At 42.5% G+C, this 15,228-nt stretch overlaps 1 protein-coding gene across 1 annotated transcript; it reads right to left on the bottom strand.

Annotated features, from left to right (window-relative positions):
• Positions 1 to 936: 936 nt before the first annotated feature.
• Positions 937 to 14,652, bottom strand: MANSC1 (MANSC domain containing 1). Its single transcript, XM_006199869.4, has 4 exons — positions 14,490 to 14,652; positions 10,933 to 11,246; positions 8,548 to 8,688; positions 937 to 2,084 (listed from the first exon to the last, which is right to left on the bottom strand). Exons 2-4 carry the CDS (start codon positions 11,147 to 11,149, stop codon positions 1,159 to 1,161), a joined length of 1,284 nt encoding a protein of 427 aa, XP_006199931.2. The 5' UTR covers positions 11,150 to 11,246; positions 14,490 to 14,652; the 3' UTR covers positions 937 to 1,158.
• Positions 14,653 to 15,228: the final 576 nt, after the last annotated feature.

Below are 15,228 nucleotides of genomic sequence, written 5' to 3'. Positions count from 1 at the left end.
AAATGTATAGCTTAATTCGAAAATATTGCTAAAAAATGCTAACCATCATCCGAGCCTTCAGCAAATTGTCATAGTATCACCAAAGATCACTTACAACAGATTCCCCAGAACAAAAACAAAAAAATGTGAAATATTTTGACAATTACCAAAGTGTGACACAGAGACACAAAGTGAGCAAATGCTGTTGGAAAAATGGCGCTGTTGGAAAAATGGTGCTGACAGACTTGCTTGAGGAAGGTTGCCATAAACCTTCAATTTGTAAAGGATACAATATCTACAAAATCTGATAAAATGAAGCCCAATGAAATGAGGTCTGCCTGTAATTTTTAAGTGCTGTCCATTATTTCCAATGTTATTCCAAATAAAGCCAAAATTGACTATTGGTCAAGACTAGATGATGATTTATAAATAAGTTACATTTTAAACTTACTTAACTCTAAAAAAAAAAACCACCTTTTTTTTTGAAAAAAATAGTTAACTAGAACAGACCCAAAGTAGATTTGGCCATTTATTAGAATTCACTTATCACTGTCTCCATGCAGATTAACATTCGGCTAGAATTCTCCCAAAGGAACGTCTTTGCTCACTGATGGGAAAAGGGAGGAATTTGTCATTTTAGCTTAGAACGCATACTTTCATCATTTAATCATTTTGCTGATGGTAATAAATTTAAAGTTATCCAGCTGGACACGTCACTTACAAGAACATTACTAAGTAACAAGAGATTTATTCAAATATTTAATTGGAAGGAAATACATCTGGAATAAGTTTTACTGGAATTCAAATAAAAAGGAAAGTAAATCCATTAGAACTAATATCATAAACAGTCGACTTTATCTGGCACCAGAAATATTAATGCATTGGAGCCTAGGAGTCCTAACCATTTTGCCTTGTAAAAAGCCAGTCATTTTCCAATTTATGTGGCAATTATTCTTTATTACTTTAGGTAGAGCTTTGTTTTCAGCTAGTATTTTAGAGACAGATTGCTCAAATCACCTAATTGCCCTCCACCAAAGAAAAAGCAAAAAGAAAGTGGTAGGAGGCATCTGCCTACCTTCAAAATACTTTAAAAAAATCCAAGATGAGCAAGTGAGCAGAAACTCCCTGCATTTGGGCTACTAGCAGCCACATGAGTTTAAGAGATCTCCGATTTCCTCCTTAGATGTCAACATAGATTCCATTGATCAAATAATCAAGCCTGGAGTAACGTTTCCTGTGGAGGGATTCCGAGAGCATTCTGCCCAAGAGGACAAGGCCTATCGCGAGGAACAGAATCCCAAAGAGCAGGGTCCCAATGAGAAGCCACTTTTCAAACGGAAGGCCGTGATGACTTTCTGGAACACTGCTCTGGGGGGCGCCGCCTGGACCGGTCTTCCCGTCTTCCTGGGAAGCTGTTGTATTTGCTGCAGAAGAATCTGCATCTGACAAAGGAAAGGGAGAAGGTTCACGGGCACCCTCTGTGTTCAAGGTCAGGTTGGAAATGTCTCTAAAGGGCACCGTTTCTGCTGGGCCTTTCCAGTCTGTCGATGCCCCAAAGAGGGAAGTCAGAGCTGCTGTGGCAGCCCCATTAGCTTGGGGTGGAAGCACAGCACGGGTCAAAACTGCAGAAACGGGAGCTGTGGGAGGTGGGGAAGTGACCTTGGCTGCAGGTGGAGCGGAGGTGGCCACCCCAGGCCCCGAAGGCATCACTACAGCACTGGGGGCGGGCAGAAACGTGGGCTTCCGGGCGGCCGGGATGGTGTGCAGAGAAGCGGCCGCCACGGTGGTGGGGAAGGTTGTCACATTGCCAGGCAGAAGGGGAGCTAATTTTTGTTCTGAAGAAGACAGTGAATTCTGAGAATGGCCTTTTTCTTTATAAACAGGCATCTGTGGACTCGCTTGATCAATCTTGAGTAGTTTCTCCACGTGACCCGAGGAGCCAAACTTCTGAGAAACTGAATCTCTCCATAAGATAGTGGGCTTTGAATAACCTGCCAGCGGAGGGGGCGTGGGAGTGATGGTGTGCAGAGACCCTCCACGGAAGAGAGAATCTTCTTGCGTTACCCGTGGGCTTGGCAAATCAGTTCTGGCCAAAGATGGAAAATCTGAAAATGGAAAGAAAATAAAAGGAAGACTTCCATACGTCCTTGCCAAGGTAGGTTAAAAAAAGACCAATGTATCAGCTTGTTCCAACTGTTGCTACTTGGCATTTCGTTGGGCAAAATGGAAAACTACACGTGGCTAAGTCAGAACCTGATGACTCTGCCTCTTCCCCAGACGCTGTGGTTTATTTCTGGAGTGATGGGACAGGGGAGAAGACAAATGTGTGGAGGAGGAGCCGGCAAATTAAGGAAGAGGTGGGAGGGGGGAGCAGAGACGCTAAGAGCTGCCCAGCACGGCCAGCAAGAGGTTTAGGAAGCTGGGGATGCTTAAGAGGCCAAGGCCAGGGAAGGAAGCCGGGCCCCGGGGACGTGCCCGGAAGAGGGCGGCAGAGAGAACGTCGGTGTGAGGCACGGGCTCCTGAGGGCTGTGCCGGCTGGGACTGTGGTGACAGCCGGGAAGCAAGCAATCTCCAGGGGAGATAGCCCAGTAGGGGCGGGGTGGGGTGGGGGTGGGGAGGCCCCAGGACAAGGAAGAGAGGAAGCTGAGCCCCAGTGACTGGCCTTCCACAAGGAGGAGGAGGAGAGGGCTGCAAGGCCTGGTCTCCCCCTCTCAGGGTACGGAGGCCAAGACAGCAGCAAAAAGGTGATGACATTTTTCAATGAAGAAACCGGTTTCACTACTGCACTCAGGGGAGATAGGCAATCAGAGAGATTTCCTTTTGACCCTTTATTTATTTGTTTGTTTTTCAATTTAAGTATACTCAGTTATAATGTGTCAATTTCTGGTGTACAGCATAATATTTCAGGTTTTAAAATATATATATATATTTTATTTTTTGTTTTTTTGTTTGTTTGAGGGGGGAGAAAATTAGGTTTATTTATTTACTTATTTATTTTAATGGAGGTACTGAGGTTTGAACCCAGGACCTCGTGCATGCTAAGCACACACTCTACCACTGAACTATATCCTCCCCTAAAGATTATGATTTTAGAGCCAGTATCTTAGGTTCTGAGGACCGTGGGACCAATATTTGAAATCACAACAGCCACATGGCTGACATAAAGGGCAGAAAATCACACTGTCCCAACTCCTGCTGAGGAGGAACCAGCTTCGGATCCTCCTCCTGCGTGAGAAAGTTGACAATTTTGCTCTTTGTCACACGTGCCATTCATCACAGCTCAAACCGAAAAGGCTCGTTAAAGCAATCCAGGGCAGGGAAAGGTCATTTGAATTGCTCTGTATTACTCTGCTACTCGGCTCATCATTTCACTTAGAATAGACCTGCAGAAAACACAAGCAAGGAAGCAAAGGAATTTCCTAGCATTTCCTGGTTCATTCTCCCCTGTTCTCTTTTCCCTTTTCTATTGAGGTCGGAAGCTCCATGAAAAAGACGGCAGGACCCCCAGGCAGGGCCACTAACCTCCTGCCAGCACCATTCGGTTCCTTGGCCCAGTGGCATTATCTCACTTTTTAAACTTAATGGCTTACTTCTAGGAAAGCAGAACTTATCCCTAAGAATCTATTGGCTCCCTGAGCTCACTCCTGATTGGTCCATTTCCTTCACTCCTGATTGGTACATTTCTAGAAAGCTTGTTCTTAATTAGTCACCTTTGTTATACCTTATTTGCATATGGTGTTACAAAATGTTGCAAAGTCTAGACTGGTAGCCTATAAAAGCCTGTGTAAACCTACAGACAGGGTCCAGAGCTTGGAGTGTTAACTCCTCTGGGCCCACTGGTGTGATAAGCCTGAGTTCTCCAACCTTCCGAGTGCTCCTTGGTCTCTCGCCCGGATCCAGGCTGCTGTCACAACTGAGCTATAACACTGAGTGGTAACACACTTTGCTGCAATACTATTTCAACACTCCTCGACGCCTCACTCTCCCCTCTGCTAATGAATAGATCCAGAGGCAACTTCAGATTTGTAATATCTTTGACTACCCCCTAAGCTTCATACCACTAACAGGTCCTTTAGAACTATCACTTATTAATCTATCTAGGACACAGGTCAGCAAATTATGGGCTGAGGGCCAAACCTGGCCTGCCACCCTGCTTTGTATGGTTTGCAAGCTAAGAGTAGTTTCTATATTCTTAAATGATTGGGGAAAAAAACAAAAAGGATAATATTTTGTAACATGAAAATTATATGAAATTCACATTTCAATGTCCATAAATAAAATCTGATTGGCATATGGGCATGCCCATTGGTTTACATATTGTCTGTGGCTGTCTCTACTATAAGGGCTATAAATGGATAAAGAAGATGTGGGGTGTGGGTGTGGGGGTGTGTGTGTGTGTGTAGGTAAGACAGAGTGCATGTGGCCCACAAAGCCTGAAAGACTTGCCTGAAAAGCCAAAAATACTTATTATTTGACCCTTGACAGAAAATGTTTGTGGACACTTGCTCTGGGACACTCCACTCTAAAACAGAATTTGGATGCCTGAAATTCATCCAACAGTGCTGAAAAAAAGGAGTTTCTTCTGCAGGTGACATCACATTCGTAGACGTGGCATCACCACGAGAAAAGCAGCATCTGTATTTTTAGATGATGTCAGATATTTTTCAAAAGAGCAGGACTCAACGTCTTTCATTTTAAAGTTTGTTTTTTAAAGAGGATTTAAGTAAATGCTCTGTGATGTGTGAGAACTCAGAACTTAAAATAAAGCCATTGACAAGAATGACCAAAACAGCTGTTTTCTTCCTCAAGAAGGCAAGCTCGTACGTAAAGCAAAGCTAGGGCTAGTCCCATGTCGTGATAAGATTTCAGCTACTGGCAAAGAGCCTAGGACCACATGGGGACCCGCCACACCTGCTCCATTCACCTTGCCTGCTGCTGTTTGTCATTGATGTGTGGTGTTTTCTCTCAGTCACGTGCAGAAGACCCACAGAAGGAACTGGAAACAGTCCTGTGCCCTCAACCCTTCTTTCGAGTTTCATTTTTCAAGTGACTTCACTAGGACTATTACTTGGAAACCAGCTGTACAAACAGACTTTCAATTTATTCTATTTCTGAATCTCCCTATTCTGGTCCTTGGTGGAAATGACAGCCCACCAAGCTACAAAAACAAACAAACAAAAATTAAATAATGCCAAACCGCAGTGGTTTTACAGAAGGAACCAAGCACACTATCATCTCTCCAACGTTCAGTCTATGAATATTGGTCAATCAGCTATAGGAAATAGAGTTCACCAGGAAACAAACCACTGAACAGGTATCCATAGAATTTCACTCAAAGCAGGAGGCAGACACTTTATGGGGTAATCCCAATCTATCAACATGAGCAGATTCATCAATAAAGTTACCAAACAAGCTGTAAACATCTGTAGGTATAAACACGAAGTCCAGGGTCGGTTCCACTTTGCCCCTGGATATCAATCTGCTCTGGGCTGATGGTGCCCCCTTGTGGCTGACACAAGAACTGTTCGACTTTTATTCCACTTCACTCATTAGCTTCACACTTGCCCTTAAAAAGTTTATGGGCATGCCAAGTTCCCTTTTCTCCCGTTCCCATTGGAGAGAATCTTTACCACCCACTCCTTCTTTCATACATGCATTATTAAAGCAATATTAGAGAAGTATTAAGAAAATTATAAAACAAAGTCAACTATAATTTCTGTCACTATGTCTCAGCAACTATTAACATTTCTGTACACCTGAAAGTTACATTTTTACTTTTTTATGTAATTGAAAAATAATTAGGTGTTTTCCACCTGGAATTTAGGTGAAATTTTGTTTATTTCTACACCTCAAACTTATTTTTTAATATCTGCATCGTATTCCCTCCATCAGGCTTTATACCCAGCCATTCTCTGGCAGTTGTACATTTATGCTGCTTCTAGTTCTCACTTTTTAAACTAATTATACAATAAGCAGCTTCACATCAGGAACTTCTCTAGCATAGATTTTATGGATGTAGAATTACTGGATTAAATGAACTGTAATTAATATTCTGCTTTAATTGTGAAATAAATGATAGACAAAGGGCATACACACTGACAGTGGAAGAAAGAACAAGAGAGAAAGAAGAGGCAGTGAGAAGGGATAATAGAGGCAGAATGTGAAGGTCAAAATTCCACCTGATGGGAGCTCTTAAAGGAGAACAAAAGTTCCAAATGGTGTCATGAGCCCTGACCTCTTTGGAAACTCAGAACGGCATGTCCATTTTCTGCTGGATACCACCCTCCCCGCCCCCACCGGGTGTATAAATAGGCTCTGTAATATTCCAGGTGACAAAAAAAAAAAAAAAAAAAGAACAGCAAGAAGCCACATCCACACGGCACTGCAGGTCCTAATGCTTTTAGCCAAGATGATACACAGATGTGAAAGAGCCACACAGTCAGGGCAGCCGCACCAGCCAGTGTGAAGCCCAGGCAGCGCAGGAGGAGAATAAGACACTTTCCAAACGAGATCCTGGGTGTTCTCAGAAGCCTAATTTGTTCAGTGCCACTGTCTTTTTTTTAACATTATTTTTAAAAATTGTGGTAAAGTATATTCCACACACTTTACCACTTTAACCCATTTTAAGAGTACAGTTCAGGGCATTAAGCAGAGTCACATGGTTGTGCAACCATCACCATCACCCATCTCCAGCACTTTGCCGTCTTGCAACACGGAAACTGGGTACTGGATCTGCCAGTCTTTCCATACTTGGGCTTGGATCACTATTTAGGGAGAACTAACACAAGCAATCTGTGCTTTATACTCCTGTTTAAGGAAATGTTCGGTACATCAGGTTTTCCTGGTTCATGAACAAAACTCAGACACAGCCTCACCCAGGGGGCAAAGCGGAGTCAGTGTCCGGGCACCCTGGGCAGCATTATTCCCCAGAGAACCCCAATCATACTCTCCCTTCCCACCCTAATACCGCTTCTCCTCCAACCTGCACCAGCTCAGGAGCATCCATCTAGATGCTCAAGGATGAACAAGGACTCAGCTTCACTCCTCTTTTTCCCTTGTTCCCTGCACCCATGCCAGCAGCCAGCCCTGTCAATGCCACCTCTAAAACAGCTGGTGGGATTACTTCCCTCCGTTTTCTCCACCACCTGCCTGGTCCCTAAGGCCACCGCCCTTCACTTGGATCTCATCCCTGCCTCCTACCCAGTCCTTCCACTTGTCCTTCGGCTGCGGCATCATTGTCTGTTCCCAAGAAAGCAGTCCTGGTGAGCTTTAAGAAATCACCTTTAAAACATCATGTGCCTGCTTGGAAAACTTCCTACAGCTTCCCCATCACACACCTAAAATAAAAACTCCATACTCCGTACAAAGCTTGATGTGATCTTGCCACTTTCCTTACTTCTTGCATATCACTCTTTATATGGCTTAAACAAACACTCCAAAACCATTCTGCCTGAAGGTCTTGGAACAGGCTGTTTCCTCTGCCTGGATGGTCTTTCCACCATCTTCTCACATCTGGCCCCTTACTGCTCAGATCTCAGCTTAGGGGTTACTTCTTCACAGGTACTTCCTCTGATCACCTGATCGAGAGAGTCCACTCAGCGACTATCGTATCATCTTAGCTCAATTATCTGCACAGCACTTGACTCTATTTTTCTTGATTATGTATTTATTAAAGTTATTGTCTCTCTATCTCCTAAAACATTAGCTCCAGCAGTGAGAACCTTGTTTTTCATGCTTAGTGTCGTATCTTTGTATTCTTAGGGCGTAAAAGATGCTGGGCGTAAAAGACGCTGGGCGCACAGGGGATGCTAAATAAAATTTGTTGCTTATTGAGTAAATGGACAAAGAGAATGCCATTAATACCTAAGGGGAAAAGGACAAAAACTTCCTCAAATTTAAATAAAAGCAAACTTGATACTTGAAAGCACTTCATCCTGAGAATTAACAAGCTCGAATCTCACCAAGACATATCCAAATAATTATATTGTTTTTAGTTATTTATTTTCTCTATTCTGAGCAAAGTGTGGAGACTGTATTTCCAATGCCTTGCACAGAATATGGCACATGGTAGATTCTCAATTAATACTTCTTAAGTGAGCATCCCTTCAGGGCTGGATAATAAAATCCAGGGAGTTTGATTTCAGATAACATGATGACACAACAAATGAAACCTAATGACAAACATACTGGGATTTCATATGTTGCGTTCGCATGGGACCCTTTCAAAACGGTCACCCTGGAGACCTGTATTCTTATTCCAGAGATGCTGACATGGTTCTTAAGAGGTGTTTCAAAATGTTTCCATGAAAGGTCTGTGTGCCTTGTATCTTATGAAGGTAAAAACAAAAAACAAAACAAACACTATCATTCATAGGTCTTTCACTGGGGAAAAAAAAAAGATATTTGTTGCATCAATTGAATTTTAAATCATGAGATTTTTCTGCTATGCCTCTAGACCTGTGACCCTTTCCAGTAGTTTTTCTTAGACTCTTATAGAAAACTGTTCACATGAACCATATCCTTAAATAATTCCAATCCCGAAAGACAAAAAACGATGTTTTGATTACCTCTAATTATCCTGCAACTCCTAAGTCCCTTTGCTGGTTTCAGGGGACAGGCTTCCTCACTGGGACAGAAAAACAGGTAGCAGTTGGGTTGTCCAGTTGTTTTTCGAGTGTCAAAGATCATCAGGTTACACGCTCTGTCTCCTGTAACAAAAGGTTTCATAAGCATTATTTTGAAATGGAGTTTTCGAAAGAGTTTAGCGAGCAGGAAGAACTTCATTTATTCTGTGTTCACTGCCTGCCGGCCATTTCCTTTTCCTTAGTTTAGTCACTGAAAGCAATTTTTAAAGACCTTGGGCTTAACCATCTAAACTAAGGTAATTTTGACAAAACATGTTTTTAATCACACATTTAATTCTCTAGAACAAAGCCTTGCGTTTGCTAAAATATTTATCAAAACATACATAGAAATACTAACTCAGCAGTCTTTACATAGATCATTACTGAGTCGGACCTTGAGAAGTGGATCTAACCCTAATGGTTTCACATATCTCTTACCTCCTGAAGGCGTTGTAGACACCTACGAAGCCATGAGTCTGGCTTTCTTGGGGGGAGTCAGTAAATTTAGCCCCATATAGATCATGCCTCCTTCCACAACAGACCTGAGTAGTGTAAGGAATGCCAAGTCTGTTTTTTTCCTTTTATCGGTGCCATTCTTCTTCTGGTTCTTTCTTTGAATTTCAGCTCTTATCATTTTTGCTTTTCTATTTTCCTTCTTTCCTCACTTTTCTCTCTGAACTTTGATTTCTGCCTTCTTTTCCTCTTCAATAGAAGTGTATTCTTTCAATATTTCCAGAGAAATATTTCTTTCTAATAGAAATCATTCTCCCTGTTCATCATGGCTTAGAGCTAGTTGGCTTTGGCCGCAATCTGTTGTGGTCTCACATTCTGTGACCCTGGAGGGATCGTATGCCCTGGGTCAGGTTGATGGTGAAGAGGCATATAGGCTAATTATTAAGAACGTGTGGTCTTTCTGGTAGGTATGTGGGTACACACACACACACACACACACACACACACAAGGTAACTATGTGTTAACTAACCTTACTACGGCAATCATTTCACAATACATACATGTATCAAATAACCACCTTGTGTATCTAAAACGTACACAATGTTATATGCCAAATATCTCTCAATAAAGCTGGAAAAGCAACCGCATAGTCGGCCTCCCACAGCATCACTTCCTGCAATCAGGCAATGGTTAGGGATCAACTCTGACTCCCCTGATGGGAAATAAGACTGAGTTCGCTCCCGTAAAGGGGTTTTATCTTGTCATCCCTCCAGTACGGGGAACAAGAAAGTTACTCTAGTGACTCTACCTTTCCTTTCTCAGCAATGTGAGAATTCTGCCATACCAGTTTTGGGGACATTTAGATCAAAGGAATGGTTGATAAGGTCCCCAAGTTGTATGCGAACTTTTGTGTGCTTTGTACTAATGGGTGTTTTTCTAGAGTCTGTGGTTACAGGCAAATTATCAAAGTGCCTTTTTGGGCCCTAAACAGTTAAAAACCAATGCTTGGTAAAAGAGGAAAAAGTCTGAGGTCCATTACCTGAGACCCACAATTACCTCTGCTTACAGGAAAGCAGTAATAATAACGGTACTTTCGCTTGTAGACTAAAGCCACAAACCCGCATTGCTTACTGAACACCCGCCGCTGGAACTGAAGATAGATGCAAGGTTTCCCACGTTGCCAGGAAACCCTCACGTGGTGTTCAGTCCTATCTGCAGGTGATGTTTCTATTTCACATAAATGTTGATATCAACATTGAAAGAAAAACTAGAAATTTAAATGAAATTGCTACGATTTCCATAAACTACTTCCATAGTGCCCAAAAGAACACTGCTCAATTTGAGAAGACCGTGGAAGGGTTTTTTCCTCTTGACAGCAAATACATGGTGTCATTTTTTGTTTGTTTTTGTTTTGTTTTTTACATTTTGGCGGTGGGGGGGTGTTTTTTGTTTTTTCCTCCAGAGTCCTTTCTTTTTTCAGAGGGAGGGAATTCGGTTTATTTATTTTTAATGGAGGCACTGGGGATTGAACCCAGGACCTTGTGTGTGCTAAGTGTGTGTTCTATAACTGAACTATACCCTACCTCCAGTAGCTAAGCATTTAAATAGGATTTTTGTTTTCAGTATTTCAGATGCCTACAGAACATGACAATCCTTTTTCTACCCAGACTGAGTGATACACACACACACTCATCAGTAACTTTGGTTCAACCTACAGGAGGGGAGGGCACACTGTGGAACATTCCTCAGTGATTCTGACACTCACCTTTCTACCCCATCGAGAATCACTATGTACAAATTCTTCGGCCACATCAACCAGCTACTTTTGTCACAAAACATAGGGAATAAAGAGTTGCCAAGGCACTATTATTTACCTGATATGTTTTTTGTTGAGCAGCAAGAATTAATGCAGTCTTCTTGAGTTAATGTACGTATGGGCTCATTGCCTCTGATGCCTTTAGAAAGGGAGGGCTGGATGTCAATGACAACGTCTTCTAGACTCTCGGTGCGGCAGTTCTGACTGGTGGACAGCCTCAGGGAACAAATTATGACAAAAGTGTAAGTCAGGCTCCATCCTTCCCTGAAGAACATTTTAAATTTCAGTTTAGTCTTTGTCTTCAAAGGTTGATAACTCTCCCTCTGGCCTTAGTTTGCTTCAGGAAGATTGATCAGATGATGGAATTTCTCTCTAGGACAAAAACAGGAAATCATCAATGAGTTTTGTTTCTTTTAACAAACCTAGAGAAGATATATTCATTTCCTTCAAGTCAGTATAAATGACTCATAATTTAAAGGATAGAAATAAACAAGTATTTTTACTTTTGGTGTCACTTTTAATAGATTTAGGCAACCTTTCATTAAAAACTTGGCGAAGAGCTAATTAGCACCCACAGCTATACTATCCCATCAGTGCTTAAATTTTGTGTCTATGAAAGAAGAGGTAGAAACAGTATGCCTGCATTTCAATTCTAGACTCCTTCCTCTTCTTGCGTCTCCTAACCAAGAGAGAAACGGACACAAAATCTCTGGTCACTTATGAAGCAGTGATCATTGGTTTGGACATATTTCCTTTCTCTTTAATAACAATTAGCATGTTTAAATCACCTACTGGGTGTAGGCAATGCACTAAGAAATTTACATATATTATCCTAGTTAATTCTTATACCAGCTCTGCAAAAAAGCTACTATTTTCCTCATTTTCTAGATGAGGAACCTGAGGCTGCCTTTCTTGTTGCTACCTGTTTTCCAGCGTCATATCAGAGGCAAGTAACTCCAATAATCTAATTCCAAGAATTAGCTCGTCAGCAGGGGGAATATTCTAACTCAGCTGAAGGGAAGTGTGAGGGCAACTGTTCTTCCTGAAATTCCTGAAAATACGAAAGTCATCAAAATGTGTGATGCCAATTCAATTGGTAAGCTGGTTCTTCCAGGGGGAAAAAACAAACAATCCAAATGTTAAACTGGCAAGACCACACCAGAAACGATCCTTACCCACTCAGTCCCCTATTTCCAGAATACAAATTGTTCACTAAATGACAGCCTAGAGCAGAATTATCATTTATTTGTTTATTTATTTATTGGTCATGAAGCCTTTGGTGCGCTGGTGATGCTTAAGATCTCTTCTGATACGTTTTCAAGTGTATAAAATGAAGCATATAGGATTACAAAGGAACATAGTTGTACTGAAATACAACCATCAAAGCATTTTAAAACTATGCCTTTAGGACTCTAATGAAAGATATCAAAGAAGATCTAAATAAATGGACAGATATTCCATGTTCATCAGTAGGACTACTCAATATTGTTAAGATGTCAGTTCTTCCCTACTTGATCTACGGATTCAGCGCAGTCCTAAAATCAGAATCCCAGCAAGTTATTTTGCAGATCTCAACAAACTGATTTTAAAGTTCACATGGAAACGCAAAAAGGCCCAGAAGAGTCAACACAATGATGAATAACGAAGTTGGAAGACTGACACTACCTGAATTCAACACTTAGTATAAAACCACAGTAATCAAGACAATGTGGTCCTGGCAAAAGAACAAATAAGTCAATAGGACAGAATAGGAAGCCCAGAAATAGACCCACACAAATGTTGTCAACTGATCTTTGACAAAGGAAAAAGACAATTCACTGGAGCTAAAGGATAGTCTTCTCAAAACTGGTGCTGGACAACTGGACATCCACAGGCTAAAATAAATAAATAAATCTAGACACAGACCATAAAAATTAACTCAAAATGGGTCATAGGCCTACATGTAAAAAGCAAAAAAGAGGACCCTGAATTGCATATCACTAAGTGAAAGAAGACAGTGTAAAAGGTATGATTCCAACTATACGACATTCTGGAAAAGGCAAAACTACATTGACAGTAAAAAGATCAGTGGTTATGTGGAGGAAGGAGGTGAGATGAACAGGTGGAGTACAGAGGATTTTTAGGGCAGTGAAACTATTCTATATGATGCTGTAATGGTGGCTACATGTCATTACACTTGTCAGAACCTACAGAGCACTACAACATAAGGGTGTATCCTAATATAAACAGGTAGACTTTGGTTAGTAAAAGAAAAATCATAAAAATACTTTAAAAAATAGTATATGGTAATAGAGCAGAAGTCTAACACCTTCCTTGCTAATAGTTACATCCAACTTTCACAACAGTACAATAGTGACGTTTATGTCGCTCACATACCACTCTTTTTGCTAAGCACTTTGCATTTATCGTGATACTTAATCCTTACAAGAATCCTACGAGATAGATCATTAGCTCCATTTTTAGTTAAAAGAGAAACAATGTGTCATAAATAACAAGTAGTCACCTAATCATTGCCGTTAATTTTGAAGCAGTGTTGAATGTGACGATTTTGAGATATATGCAGTGAGTAACATGACATAGAAATCTCTGTGATTTCTCCTGGCGGCAAATCAGAGCTACCCTACTAAGGCTACTACTGAGGCTTCTGCCTGCAAGCGTCTTAAAGGAAAAGCTACACTGCATTTAGAGATGAGCGGGGGAACCTTTTCCACCCAAGTTCACAGACTTTTTTAATACTGTCTCTGGACTCCCCAGGTTAAGAACCCTGGCACAAGTTACTTTTTATGCTGCCCCATTTCCCAAGTCTCTTCTAGTTACTGGAGAAAACAAACAAACAAACAAACAAGGAACAAAAGAGAAGAACCAAGCCAACACTTGACTTTGAACGGATTCTAAGAGTCTCCTGCAAAGAAACCGGAGCTGTGTGAGGGTATGCAGGGAGAGGAGCAGTGTGTTCAGTACCAGCATCTTCACCGCGCCTGGACTTCGAGCAGTCCATAAGAGCTTATCTCGTGAACGATACTCAACAATTATTAGGTAAATTAATTCTTCTAATCCATCATTATTTAGGCGTTAAAGGTCCAAAGTCAAGCTGACGCCTGTTGAAAGAGAGGTAAAAGGATACAGGTGGGAGGAGGAGAAAACACCTGAGCTTTAACACTTGCTAACTGGAGTCACCGGCGCGTATTTGTAATACCTTGGTCAATTATTGAAAGTTATTTTACTCACAGCATAATCTAACTTAACTTATCAAGATGTTTATAACGTATACACACAATACAGAGTATTAGACAATTAGCAGATTCGATGAATACAGGAGACAAATCATGTAAGAGAAAATGGGAAATTTTCCCTTCCTTTGAGGAAATGTACGTCGCTCACTGTTCTGCCTCTGCGGATGGCGACGCGGAGCCGCAGCGGCTGCCCTGCCTGGAGACCCTCTCCGGGGTAGCGCGGCCCCCCGCATCCCGGTCAGCCCTCCTCCGCCCCAGCCCGGTTCTCCGAGCTCCCCGAGCGGCGGGGGCGCCTCGCCCCGGGAAGGGACGGGGAGCTGCTGTCGCCGCAGGTGGCGACGCTGCCCGCGGCGGGCCGGAGGGGAGGATGGAGAGCCTTTACCTGGCATTGGGAGGATGGATGGGCCCCTGCTGCCCTTCTCCGTGCGGGACAGCCCTGCGCACTGGGGGACGCAGAGGCGGATCCGCGGCGGCGCTGGGCCAGGACGCGCGGGAGGATCCGCAGCTCCCGCCCGGCTCCGGGTTTATGCTTCCCGAGTTCCTGCTTCCGTTGCAACGGCCAGAAAGTCTGCCGGAGGGGGAAGGGCACATTCTCGACCTGCAACCTGGAGCTGCTTCCAAGCAACTTGCAGCTGGTCCTCTGGGCACCCAGGGCTGTGGGCACCGCCGGGGCGGGAACGCGACCCTCGTGGGTGCCAAGGGTCTGCAGCTGCGCCTTCTCCCTTCCCGGAGGCCAGAAAACAGGACAAACAGCCACGATGAAAGTCAAACAGTACAAAAATGTACACTGTACGGGCATCCGTCATTTGACTGCACTTAGCAGATACTGAATTTTTTTATGAATAGAAGGTTTGTGGCAATCCTACCTGGAGCAAGTCCTTGGGTACCATTTTTCCAACAGCGTTTACCTGCTTTGTGTTTCTGTATCGCCTTTTGGTGATTCTCACAATATTTCAAACTTTTTCATCGTCATTATTTGGTTATGATGGTGGTTTGAGATCAGTGATCTTTGATGTTACAACTACGACTAACCAAAGTTTCAGATGATACTAGCATTTTTTTAGCAATGTTTTAAAGTTAAGGTATGTATGGTGTGGGTTTTTAGACATAATGCTATTTGC

This window comes from Vicugna pacos, chromosome 34, assembly GCF_048564905.1.
Source record: "Vicugna pacos chromosome 34, VicPac4, whole genome shotgun sequence".
In the NCBI taxonomy this organism is placed as follows: Eukaryota; Metazoa; Chordata; class Mammalia; order Artiodactyla; family Camelidae; genus Vicugna; species Vicugna pacos.
Note: the sequence above shows the minus strand (reverse complement) of the source record. Positions and strands in the feature narration are given on the sequence as shown.

What these genes read in the sequence shown, in the direction of transcription:
- MANSC1 (XM_006199869.4), bottom strand. Translation starts at nt 11,149, where the DNA reads ATGTTCTTCAGGGAAGGATGGAGCCTGACTTACACTTTTGTCATAATT. An exon ending in CTCAACAAAAAACATATCAG is followed by an intron (nt 8,689 to 10,932) that starts GTAAATAATAGT and finishes CTTTTGTTACAG; the next exon opens with GAGACAGAGCGTGTAACCTG. An exon ending in GAGTTGCAGGATAATTAGAG is followed by an intron (nt 2,085 to 8,547) that starts GTAATCAAAACA and finishes TTCCATTTTCAG; the next exon opens with ATTTTCCATCTTTGGCCAGA.